At 53.4% G+C, this 12,377-nt stretch overlaps 1 protein-coding gene across 2 annotated transcripts in view; it reads right to left on the bottom strand.

The window, feature by feature from the left end:
- ANK1 (ankyrin 1) overlaps positions 1-12,377 on the bottom strand; it is a 243,957-nt gene that overhangs the window by 33,823 nt on the left and 197,757 nt on the right. For both annotated transcript variants that reach the window (XM_010371812.2, XM_010371821.2), the window contains 12 exons: positions 11,123-11,220; positions 10,810-11,034; positions 9,635-9,789; positions 9,064-9,275; positions 8,384-8,588; positions 7,611-7,707; positions 7,170-7,398; positions 4,956-5,081; positions 4,709-4,828; positions 3,003-3,081; positions 2,651-2,722; positions 663-794 (listed from right to left, as the gene is read on the bottom strand). In XM_010371812.2, coding sequence (XP_010370114.2) covers positions 663-794; positions 2,651-2,722; positions 3,003-3,081; positions 4,709-4,828; positions 4,956-5,081; positions 7,170-7,398; positions 7,611-7,707; positions 8,384-8,588; positions 9,064-9,275; positions 9,635-9,789; positions 10,810-11,034; positions 11,123-11,220 — 1,750 coding nt within the window. The remainder of the gene's footprint in view (positions 1-662; positions 795-2,650; positions 2,723-3,002; positions 3,082-4,708; positions 4,829-4,955; positions 5,082-7,169; positions 7,399-7,610; positions 7,708-8,383; positions 8,589-9,063; positions 9,276-9,634; positions 9,790-10,809; positions 11,035-11,122; positions 11,221-12,377) is intronic.

The raw sequence follows: 12,377 nt of genomic DNA, 5'->3' as shown, positions 1-12,377 counted from the left end.
AATGAGAACTGGTTCAGACTGGGGTCCAGCTCACCCAGACTGTGTCCTGAGAGGACAATACTCATTTGCTTAGGAAATTCAACAGGAAGACCTCAAAGATGAGTCATACACCCTACACACATGTTGTCATCTAGGAGTCCTGATGCAATTTTTATTTTATTTTTTTAGAGTCAGGGTTTTGCTTGTTTGCTTGTTGCTTGTTGCAGCAGTGCAATTGTACCTCACTGAAGCCTTGACCTCCCAGGCTCAAGTGATCCTCCTGCCTCAGCCTCCAGAGTAGTTGGGACTACAGGTGTGTGCCAACACACCCAGCTAATTTTTAAAGGGCTGTGTTACATAGTCTGCTCTCAAACTCCTGTGCTCAAGCAATCCTCCCACCTTGGCCTCCCAAAGTGTGGGGACTACAGGCGTGAGCCACTGTGCCAGGCTTTGCAATTTTTATCTTATTCCAAGGATATGAGGAAGGCTGAGGCCAAGCTTCTCTGATCATGCCTTCTGGCAGGACTGCCTGGAGACCTTCTGATGCGAGAGGCACATGCGTGTGTGTGAGAGAGACAGACAGACTGACTCCAGAGGCCAGTGTCATGAATGGAATTTGAAGAAAGAACAGTTGGGTGGGGAGGAGGTCCTAGGACAGGCTTCCTCAGCGGGATTGTACTGACTGTCTGTGTTTTGGCCTTCACGGATGACCCAGAGGTTCAGCAAGGCCACGCTCTGCTCCAACAGGGAGTTGGGATTTTCCACTCGGATCCTGTTGATGTCTTCCACACTGAACTGCAGCTCCCGGGCCAACTCTGCAAGCAAAGAAACAACAGCAAATGTGAACCATGCAGGGGGCCTCCAGCACACAGGCTGGGTGGGCACTGGGGCGTGAGGGCACCCAGTGGGGAGCACAGGGAGCTCTGAGGCAGCCTCCCTGTGGATTTGGTCTTCCTTCTTATCAAGAAATTCCTTATGAAATGCCAGCACCTATACCTTTATATCTCCAGAAAATGGAAGAATGGGAGGGGTGCTTGATAAATAGGTCCTGAATGAATGACTGATTAAATGTCCTTTCTTCCTTTCATAACTTCCAATATGAGATGACATGGCCTCTCAGCAAGGTCAGCAACTTCTGCAAGGTCACAGAGCCAGTGAGTCCCTGAGCCAGGAGGGAGCCGCACCTGCCAATTCTCACACCAGCGCTGCCTTGGCCACACCAGGACACCATGCCCTGCTGCCGAGAACCAGTGAGAACAGAAATGGACTCCTGAGCTTATGCTTCTTCAGGAAGAGGTGTTATTTACATTTAAAATGAAAATACAAGTTCCCGTCTAAATGCAAGGCAATAATGCAGACGGTTAGCCAAAATCCCCCATTATTTTTATTGTTATTTCTTTAGAAGGAAAATAGCATTAGAGTCTAATTTCAAGGATGAAGAAGACTGGGGAGAAAGTGATGGTGAGAATCAGAACAGGCACACACAACACAAACGTGCACACACTCACAACACATATGCACGCACACACGCAAGCACATACACGCCCCCTGAGCAGCCAGCAGTCATGGTTTAAAGAAGGAGCCATATCTGAACTTCTGCCTTTCCACAAGTTATTGCCAAAAGGTTTCTGAGTATGTCTAAAGTCTTCTCCAGGTGAAGTGAATGAAGGGAGTCTACTCATATAAAGGCTAACAAAAAATAAGGAGGGGGAGGGGAAGCCATCTTCTCAGCGTCAACAAGAATTGAGCACTGGGCTCTGGACAGAAATACAGTTATAATTAAGCATTCACCAAGCTGCATTTGGGTCATCTTCTTTGTTGCTCAAAGCCACACAGTGCTGGATACTGACTACTTGCACCCCCATTGTTCCTAAAGACAGGGTTTCTGACATTAGGCTTCTGTTTAAGGATCCCTTAAGATGGTTTTCAGAGTCCCAATTCCAGCAACCAGTTTGAAGGCAGGGATCAGCACGAGAACGTAGCTTCTTCCTCTCCCTGTCCATGACTTCACCCTGCACTTTCCAACCAATCAACCACCTCCACGCTTCAGCTACTCCAAAGCCTTTAACAGCCCTAACCCTGAACGCCTCCTTGGGGAGATGGATTTGAGGTTTCCTCCTCCCTCCTTGTTTGGTGGCCCTGTGATTAAGCCTCTTTCACTGCTGCAACCCCGTGTCTCCGTGTGTCTTGACTTGCCATTCACATCAGGCAATGGACCTGCTGCGGTTACACAGAGAGAATCCAGTTCTAAGGTCTGTGGTTGGGCACAGCACATTCTGAGCCTTCACTTTATTTGCCCACCTGCCTCCCTTAAATAAGATCGACCCCAACGCCTGGTAGGACTTCTGCGAGATCAAGGCACAACCACAGACCATAGTGAAATATGTCGAGACTTGCCCTCTCCTTCCCTCCTTTTCAAGGTCGCCTGTAACCTCAAAAGTTGATTCTTTCTTAGAAAGGAAAGTCAGACAGAGATGGAGGCAGGGAGCTCCCCCTTCCATGGGCACTCAATGGTGTGGCTTGGACAGCAGACCCAGCTCAGACAATCACAAATCAGATAACCCATGGGTGATAAAAGGAGGGTTAGAAATGCCTCATTCATTGCTCATTACGGGGGAAGAGGGTAGGTGAGACAGACAAAGTGCTTTTCTGCCCCCAATTCCCCACTCACCTGCCCAGCTGAGACCGAGGTGCTCTGAGATAACAGCCATCTTCTCTGCCTGGTCTGTCCCACTGAGAAGACCTGGAGAGAAGCATTAGATTTCATTTAGTAGCCAGGGCAGGACACAGTTGACAGGCGTGAGGACATGGCCTGTGATGGACATGGCTTCCGTGTGCACTAGGATGATTGTCTAGACTCTCTGCAAGATCAGGGGAAGACCCGAGTCAGCTCTGCAGCTGCTTTTGGAACTGGCTGAGCGAGCGGCACCTCAGCAGAGCCCTCACATGGCTGCAGGGAGATAAGCTCACACCCACCCTTCTTGGGAAGGGAGCAAGCATGCATTATCACACAGAGGCTGTACCTGGTGTGGACTCACTGAGAATGCTGTACCGCAGGGCCAGGGGTGTCGGGGTCCTTCTCCTATCTTCAGCCCCACTTCCCTGCAGAAGAAGAAAGGGTGCTTTGGGTTTTGGACTCTCCCCGCCTTCCTAGAGAAGGTGATCTGAGCTCCTATGATGCAGGGGTGGGGAAGGCGGACCCCAGTCCTGGTAAACAGTCCATTTCTTCAGGGACTTAGCACAAAGAGTAACGCATGGGAGGAGTGGGAGTGAAGGGAAGCTGACGAAGTGTACATGCGTTATTAATCACAGTCATAATAACGGCAAGCCCACGTCACCCCATCACCTGTGAGGCCCTATTTAATGTTCATGGCAACGTAGGAGCTGGGTACTGTATTACTCCCATTTCATCAATAAGGAAACTGAAGCATAGAGAAACTAAGTTCCTTGCCCAAGATCACCCAGTTAATAGGTGGTGGAGCTGGGTTTGAACTTAAAACAACTGTTTTTCTTTTTGGATTTCTTTCTGCTTCAAAGACCCATTTCTGTATTGCCCTAAGGCCTTAACATCACAGTCCTGTGGAAAGCATCCAGATGCTTGCCCGAGGCTGCAGAAAAATATTCTCTCTTTTGTTTTTAAGAGCCAGGGTCTCACTCTGTCTCTGAAGCTGGAGCGCAGTGCAATGGCACGATCATGGCTCACTGCAGCCTCAGACTCCTGGTCTCAAGTGATCCTTCTGCCTCAGCCTCCTGAGTGCTGGGGACTACAGGTGCATGCCACCATGCCCAGCTAATTTTTCACTTTTATTTTTTTGTACAGACAGGATCTCACTATGTTGTCCAGGCTAGTCTTGAACTCCTGGGCTCAAGCAATCCTCTTGTCCCAGCCTCTCAAAGCACTGGGGTTACAGGCATGAGCCTCTGTGCCCAGCCTGAAAATCCTCTTTTGAAAGATAAGTTGGTTCACCCTCATCTGATCCCCAAAAAGAAAAGAGATTGAGCCATGGACTTATGAATGTAACCTTGCTTCTTTCCTAGTTTAGCATGGAAGGCTAATGATTAAAACAACAACAACAGCAAAACAACACCAACGAAAACCACGGAGACGGTCTGGAGACGTATGATCCCTCCAAAGTCCCTAGCAGAGGTGGTGACTGGGATACTCTTACAGGTATCGACAAATGAACATACGTGGCCAAGACTCCTTTGCTGAGCTCAAAACCCTGGGTGTTTGCAGTGGCTGAGGACACCAGGCTTCCCTTCTGTGAGGGCCTAGCACCCTGGGAAGATAAGCAGGTAGATGAAAAAGCGGCCTGAGAGAAGCCGTGCCGGGGCTGGGAGACCTTAGCAGCTCTCCTTGGTGCGAACCTTGGAGGCCTCGGGCCAGGGATACTGAGGCAGATGCTCTTAGGGCCCCTTGCCACCTTCACACCTAGGGAGCCCAGGGTCCACAGCATGAATGTGCCCATCACCATCTGATACCAACATTTGTTCCTCCTGTCACATAACCAGTGCTGCACATGAATTGCAGAGAGGGCCAGGGCACGGTCTCCCCCCCAGGCCACAACATGAGCATGTGGAGGAGAGCTCAGCACCTTTGTGTGCCTCGGGGGACTCAAAGGTTCCACCAGAAAGAAGCCCCTTGGAAGTGCTGAACCTGGGGTCTGTTTGGGGACCTCCTATGGGGAAGCCTTCTCTGGCCAAGGCTCCTCGGCAGGTGCCAGCTCACCTTGCTGCAGGGGGGCATGGTGATGTTCAGGTGGCAGAGTATGTGCTGGGTGTCCTCGTACTTCATCGCCTTGCGCAGAAATGACAGGGACCCTCCCGGCTCTCGACTGCTGTCCCTCACCTAAACTCAATCACACAAAGGAGAATTCAGGGGCCCTTTTCTAGGCCACTGGGCTGTCTGGCTTAGAGAATTCTGCCTCCCCAACTTCCTAGACCCAGAGGAGAGGCCAGCCAGAGGGTGCCGGCACCTTTACAGGTATGGCCAGACGGTTCTCCCGAAATGACTGGAAGTGGAAGCTCCGCTGCTGGGCAGCTTTCTTCACAGGCACCAGGTTCCCAGAGAGTTCTGCAAAGAGGGACATTCCTTCCAACACCTACAGGAGAGGAAAAGCAGATACAGCTTGTCAGGGAGAGAAGGGCCCAGATGTCCCACCTTCAACCTTCGGTCCTTCCCTCTCCGAGACACACCCTGCCACAGCAAGAGGCATGGGGATGTGTGCTGAGAAATCTACTGTTTGTTTTGGGAAAGGCTTTATTTCTAAAATTGTGATCAATGAGGCATGCTTCCTGACTTCAGTGGATTTTGTTATATGTAGGGATCTTCTAATATCCCTGAGATGTTGATGAGAATTGCTATCAAGTACTCCAAAACGTCACTTGAATATCATAACACAGTTTCTGAAAAACAAACAAACAAACAAAAAAACCACTACCACCACCAACAAAAAATCCTGGTTCTGGGCTCATGCCTGTAATCCCTCCATTTTAGAAGGCCAAAGTGGGAAGATGGCTTGAGTTCAGGAGTTTGAGACCAGCCTGGGCAACACAAGGAGATCCCCATCTTTACAAAAAAAAAAGATAAAAATTAGCCAGATGTGGTGGCAAGTGCCTGTAGTCCCAGCTACATGGGATGCTGAGGCAGGAGGATCACTGGAGGCCAGGAGTTTGAGGCTGCAGTGGGCTATGATGCCACCACTGCACTCCAGCCTGGGCAACAGACTGAGATCCTGTTTCTAAAAATAAAACCAAGGTTCTGTTTTTACATCTGTCCAAAGATGCTTTGTTCATGAGAAGAGCTGGAAAGCACTTGCTCTATTTTAATCTCACCCATAATAATGGTCCCTACTGTGTATATATAAAGCTTTCAACTGAGAAGTTATCATTAACCCATTTGACAGCTGAGAAAATTGAGGCCCAAAGAGAAAAACCAGTTTGCCTCATTAGTGCCTAAGACAGGATTAGAACCAAGGTTCCAGTCCTGCGCTTGTTCTACGGGGCCCCCAGCCTTCCCCAGGAAAACTCAGCACAGATCCTGAGGCTTAGATCACTGCTAGCTTACAACACATCTTAAACCAAGTGGGTCTCTTAGGATAGGGAACCGGTTCAGACCTAGCCCCCATGCCTTCACTCGGCACATTATCTGTTGAGCCCTTTCCTCTGCCTCCTCACCTGGGTGCTACTGAAACTCTAGCACAGCAGGTCACAGTGTGGACTCTGGGGCCAGAGATGACCTGGATAAATCCTGTCTCGACCACTCACTTAGCTGTGTGACCATGGGCACATTACTTAACCTCTCAGCCTCAGTTTCTTAATACCTAAATAAGGAATAATAAAGGTACCCACAAATATGAGAATTAAATGAGATTATGCAAGAAAAACATTTTTAGTTATTTGTTTAATAGAGATGGTATCTCACTATGTTGCCCAGGCTGGTCTCAAACTCCTGGGCTCAAAGCGATCCTCCTGCCTCAGCCTTCCAAAGTGTTGGGATTATAGGCATGAGCCATTGAGCCTGGCCAGCACTTTTGTTTGTTTGTTTTTTGTTTTGTTTCTTGCCCCCCACCACCATACCCAGCTGGCTAGCACTGTTTTTGTTGTTGTTGTTGTTGTTTTTTAAAACAGAGTCTTGCTCTGTCGCCCAGGCTGGAGAGCAGCGGTGCAATCTTGGCTCACTGCAACCTCTGCCTCCCGGGTTCAAGTGATTCTCCTGTCTCAGCCTCCCGAGTAGCTGCTATTATAGGCCTGTGCCACTACGCTGGCTAATTTTTGTATTTTCAGTAGAGACAGGGTTTCACCATGTTGGCCAGGCTGGTCTCTGACTCCTGACCTCAGGTGATCCGCCCGCCTCAGCCTCCCAAAGTGTTGAGATGACTGTGAGCCACTGCGCCCGGCCTGTCCAGCACTTTTAATAGTCCCTGGTGCACAAGACCTTCTGCAAATGCCAACTCTTTTCACAGATCACTGGACCAAAAGCCTGCAGCCTCCTCTGATATGTGCATGGTGGCATCTCTCAGCTTTCCTGAAGCTTATCTAAGATGCTTCTCAAGAGGAGTCTCAAAGAGAGACAGCTGTGGAGCCCCTCGTCTACAGAGGGAGGACTACCTGCCTGCACCAGGCAGGGGTGTTCTGGAGAAATGGCGGGAGGGTTTGTCCCAGAGGCAGTGCAGGGCCCAGCCCCGTACCTCTATGTCCCTGCTCCGGGCCACCTCCACGAAGTTCTCATGCTGCTCCAGGGTCTTGTCCACTTTATCATCCGTCATGCAGTAGCAGCGCAGGCGGCCCTCTCGGGGGTCATTCATTTTGGCAAAGATGACAAATTTGGCCATGTAGGGCACTGCGGTGAGCTCTTTGTAGAGCAGAGTGGCGAAGTTCACAGCCTCAGCGGTCCGAGGACAGTCTGACAGCCAAAACCTAAAAAGGAGGGCACGTTACAATGTGTTCCCAAGTGCCCAACAGAGAGCATCCTTTCCATCCAGATGGAAGCAACCCATGAACCACGCCATGGCTACTCTTGCCACACCTGTGGTCACAGAGGCTTCCACGTGGAAGGAACAGTGAGGGAGCCTCAGTCTCAGGCCTGAGGATGGCCCACACAGTGCTGGGCTGGGTTGGCCTTGTCTCACCTGGCGGAGACATTGGTGGTGAAGTTGGCGCACTCGTTGGCATATACAAGTTTGGTGGTTCCTGTTATGTCTTCCCACTGAGCTTGGTCTGTTCCTCCTGTAACACCGGCAGAAACGGGGCTGGGGACAGTCTTCCGGATGTAAGGATGGAGCTTACTAAAATGCTAAGGCCCTGGTGTGCAAGGTGAGACTGGGTGAGGCTCACTTGGTCTGCTGCCCTGGGCACACCTACCCTCACCCTCTGCTCTACCTCCTAGCGACCTGCACGCCCCTCCTCCTAGGGCTTGGAGGGTTCTTCCCCAGGGCCATGGACTTTTTTTTTTTTTTTTTAGATGGAGTTTCATGCTTGTTGCCCAGGAGTGGAATGATCTCGGCTCACTGCAACCTCCACCTCCCAGGTTCAAGCAATTCTCCTGACTCAGCCTCTGGAGTAGCCGGGTTTACAGGCGTGCACCACCACGCCTAATTTTTGTATTTTTAGTAGAGATGGGGTTTCTCCATGTTGGTCAGGCTTGTCTCGAACTCTTGACCTCAGGTGATCCACCCGCCTCGGCCTCCCAAAGTGCTGGGATTACAGGTGTGAGCCACTGCATGGGCATGGACTTTTATGCAGATGCATCATCCTTCCACCTCTTGGAAGAGCACCTCACTCCCGGGGAAGCCAACAAAAACTAAAGGGATTGCTGGCCTCGCCTTCTCGTGTCACCCCCTACTGTGTTCCGGAAGCACTGCAGCTGTGGAGAAGACAAGTCTGAGACAGGGGCCCCTCTCACCAATGACGCTGCAAAGCAGGCGCAGGCTGGTGGTGTCTCCCTCCCCGCTGTCCCTCGGGTTGTCGGTCCAGGAAGGAGGTAGCGGGATCCGAAGTCCGATGGGGCGGTGGAACTTCCGGCGCCGGGGCTCCACGGTGACAATGGGGCTGAATGTGGCCTGGTTGCCCAGGAGCTTAGTGACAAGCTCATCTGGGACAGGCTGGGCCTGTGAAATGACAGAGGCAGGACACTCAGGCCCAAGCAGGAGAGGGGCTAGTCAGATGGGAGGCAGCTCCATGCCCAGAGAGAGTGGCCGTCAGTGCATGGGGTCCCCTCTGCTATTGGACTGCAGGACTGACATGGTGGAGCTCGCCTTCCTGAGCCCTTTCTCCCCCTCTCCTCTGCTTCTTACTCCCAGGGCTGGTGCATCTTTGCTCACATCACGGTCAGCTACCAGAGGTCATGTGGTTCCCGCATGCTGCACAGACCGGGTCATGCAGCTTGATGGATGCAACTTATTAGGGAGCTTCTGCCTCACCCCTTCCCACTCAACTCTCCTTTGAGCTTTAAAGTCAGATCTCCACTGTGGCATTTCAAAGCACCGGACAAAAGCGTGGGGATGTCCTGGGGAAGAGGGTGGCCTTCCCGGGGGCCTGGAGTTCAGTCCACCCCCAGGACCTGGCGGGGAGGAGAGCTGTCACCTGCAGAGCCAGCTTCACTCTCTTGGTGACTGCATTCTCCGGGAACGTTGCCTGTACCAGGGGCACCAGCTTGCTCTTCAGGGAACCCCCTTCGGGACCGATGGTGTCGTAGTCCTGGCAGAGCCGCGACATGATCACAAAGTACAGCGGGAAGTCTGTGGTGATGATTCGGCACACCCTCTTCTTCTCCAGCTCCTCCAGGCTCCCCAGCTCTGGAATCACATACACAGGCCACCACCGCAGTCACATCAGGCACAGGTTCAGGCCTTCCAGGGGCCCCAGAGCCTCCTTGTCCCCAAGACCCAGTGCACACACCCTCTCCAGGTGCCGGGCGGCATAGTGGCCAGAAGAAGTGCCCAGGCCCAGAGGCCCAGCAGAGCAGATGCGGCTGCAGGCAGCAGCTGAGCATCCCCTCACACATCCTGGGGACCCAGGGCTTGTCCACACCAGGCCATTTCCAGCCTCTTGGGGCTTCCCAAACTCCAGGTGGCCCTGAAAGACCACCTTTAAGGTGCAACTCAAACCCCTCTTCCGCAAGGAGGGGACCCAGCGCTGGGATCCGCCCCCCTACCTTCGTCCATCCCGTTGAGGATCTGATCCAGATAGCTCTCTCCATAGCGGCTCCTGTGCTCCTTCCACACGGAGCCGTTTTCACTCCTCAGAACCACGAGCTCCCGGTCTCCACGGCCATGAGAGGCAAAGTGCGGGATCTCCACGATTACAGGGCTGAGGCAAGGACACAGTGGTGGTGGGGAGCTGCTCACACAGGGCAGGCAGGGCAAAGGGAGGGATGGGGCTGCCGGCTCCCACCCAGATGGAGAAGACGCTTCCACAGCCACGTGGAGGCCCTACCTACAGGCAGGTCTCTAAGTGGAACAGACCCGTGGGGGGGTCCCCCGGGCTTCCCACAGCCCTGCTTGCTCCCCACCAGACTTGCAGTAACAGTGAGGGCAGAGCCAGTCTCATTTCACAGGGGCTCTGCTCCAACGACCTAAGGATCCTGTCCTTGCACCTAATTCTAAAAATCCATCTGACATCCCTAGACGGGTAACCTCATCTACCAACTGGTCATAATGACATTTCCTTTGGAGGGACGCTTTGAGGACAAAGAAAGGTCAATGAGAAAACTTGCTGCTTTGCAAATTGTGGTGACCGCTCTGAGGGGGGCCAGGAGGGTGGACAGAGGTAGAAGGCAGGGCCTCCTGGTCAGCCCTGTCCCCACATCACACCCATGGTGCCTGAAGGGTAGCAAAGCTCCAGGAGGAGCCCAGGCTGCTTCAGGGAGGTGGGCCATAGGCCTCTGGAGCTGGGTACTTCGCTCGTCGTCAGGGGAAACAGCCAGGGAGGCTGTCTTCCTGGGGACTCTCAGTGCATAAATGGTCAGACCCTCAGGGCCTCAGTGTCTCTAGTGTCACGCAATATTTAAGAGTTGTTTTTTTGGTTTTGTTTTTTATTTTTTACAATGACGGGGTCTTGCTATGTTTTCCAGCCTGGTCTCAAACTCCTGGCCTCAAGCGATGCTCTCACCTCAGCCTCCCAAAGCATTGGAATTACAGGCATGAGCTATCATGCCTGATCTGAGATCTGAGAGTTGTAAGCCCTCTCAGGGCTATGGACGCCTTCGTGTGTTGGGAACAGGGAAAGGGGAGGAGCACCCAGTTCTGTTTCCCCATCAGGACAGTGGAGATGGCGTGGCCTCCATGGCACAGGGACAGGTGAGGACATGGGCTGCCTGCGCATGCTCACCTTAGGAACTGTGCCCCTGTGGGCCCCAGGGCAATGATCCTGCTGGCCAGGCCCTCCTCCTCGGCCAGTGGGGGCGGTGTGCTGAGCTTCTGGGGCTTGACCAGGCGGCAGGTGATGCGGGTGGGCGCTGCGCACGTCCGTGGCGGGATCACCACTCGCAGGCCGTTGTGGCGACTTCCTCTCATGGAACCACCCCGGGCATCGACCATGAAGCTCACCAGAAACCTAAGAGTGGGGCAGATGCACGCTGGGCTTCTGGATCCCCTCTGGGAGATAGAGACAGGAGTCCCCGAGCCCTGCGCCCGCCACTCACCCTGTGTGCACCGGGCTGGCCACCGGGCTGATGTTGTCTGAGGTCTCGGTGGCCGGACTGCTGGGGATGAGGGAGTCCTCATCATACTCTTTAGATGCCTGAGGACAGAGAAAAGGTCCTCCTGTTCCACTTCCTCCCTGGCCGGCTGGATGCCGTGCCAGGGCATGGAGGCTTGGAAGAGCCTTGCTGCTAGAAACCAGGTGCCACGTGGAGAAAGTGCTCCCACGGGACCCCACCGCCCTATCAGACAAGGCTGTCCTGGAGTCTAAAAGGAGACAGGAGCTTCCTCCCACCTCCATGCCTCTCCTGGGCTCAAGACCCTGGGACACAGCCTTGGAATGGATGGAGCCAGTCCTCACCATTCAGTCTGACTCCTGGCCCCCAGGCCCACTGCATCTGCTGCAGACCCGCCCCCTTCTTTCCAGCTCTGCCCACGGGGAGCCCTGCCCTCGGCAGGCCAACTTCCTCTAGGGTGGGCACTGCATTCCAGCACCATGACCGCCTTGCCACTTAGCTGTGGGCGGGCTACCTGCCCTGTGGACATCTGGAGTCCACGAGGTGAACACAACAGACTCCCACTCTTGTGGGGCTTCCTGTTTCCTCACCTGTATAGCAGGGACTTGCCTTAGGGTAACACTGCAACTACAGGGATGCCAGCCTGCCCTGGCACAGCCAGCAGGACCTGAGCCCAGCCTTGGTGCTCTCTAGATCTTCATGTTTGCTTTTCCCCCAGTCCAGAACATCCTTGTCCCTCACCCTTGTTGATCTAATCCTCTCCACTCCCCACATCTCACCTCCTCCACAGATGCTCCTGGCCACCCTGGGGCTGGCTAGGGCCTCCCTGCTCTGCACTCTGCCAGCACTCACACCACACAGTGGAGCACTCCCCTGCTCTCCCTCCCGGTTCTATGCTAACTGGGTTCATGCGTCCGAGTCCACTCTTTCCGGTTGGGCCCTGGCTCCCAGGAGGCAGGTGTCTAGCCCTCCTGCCTGAGCCTGTCCAGGGCGCACAGCAGGAATCCAGTAAACATCTGCTGGCTGGAATTCCTACCCTAGGCCAAGAGTTGAAGATAGTGGGCTGGTCAAGGACCCACAGGTTTCTCACTGCTGCTGTCCTGGGCTGCATCCAAGGACTGAGCCACCACAGGATAGGGCCCCATCTGACCATCTCTCCCAGATGCGGCCCACCCAATGCCGCCGATGTTGCACCATTATGAGGCATCCAAGCATGGAATGCCAGTTGGACAGTGAGTGG

This window comes from Rhinopithecus roxellana, chromosome 9 (assembly GCF_007565055.1).
Source record: "Rhinopithecus roxellana isolate Shanxi Qingling chromosome 9, ASM756505v1, whole genome shotgun sequence".
Classification (NCBI taxonomy): domain Eukaryota; kingdom Metazoa; phylum Chordata; class Mammalia; order Primates; family Cercopithecidae; genus Rhinopithecus; species Rhinopithecus roxellana.
The sequence above is the reverse complement of the archived record's forward strand: the minus strand, read 5'-3'. Positions and strand labels throughout refer to the sequence as shown.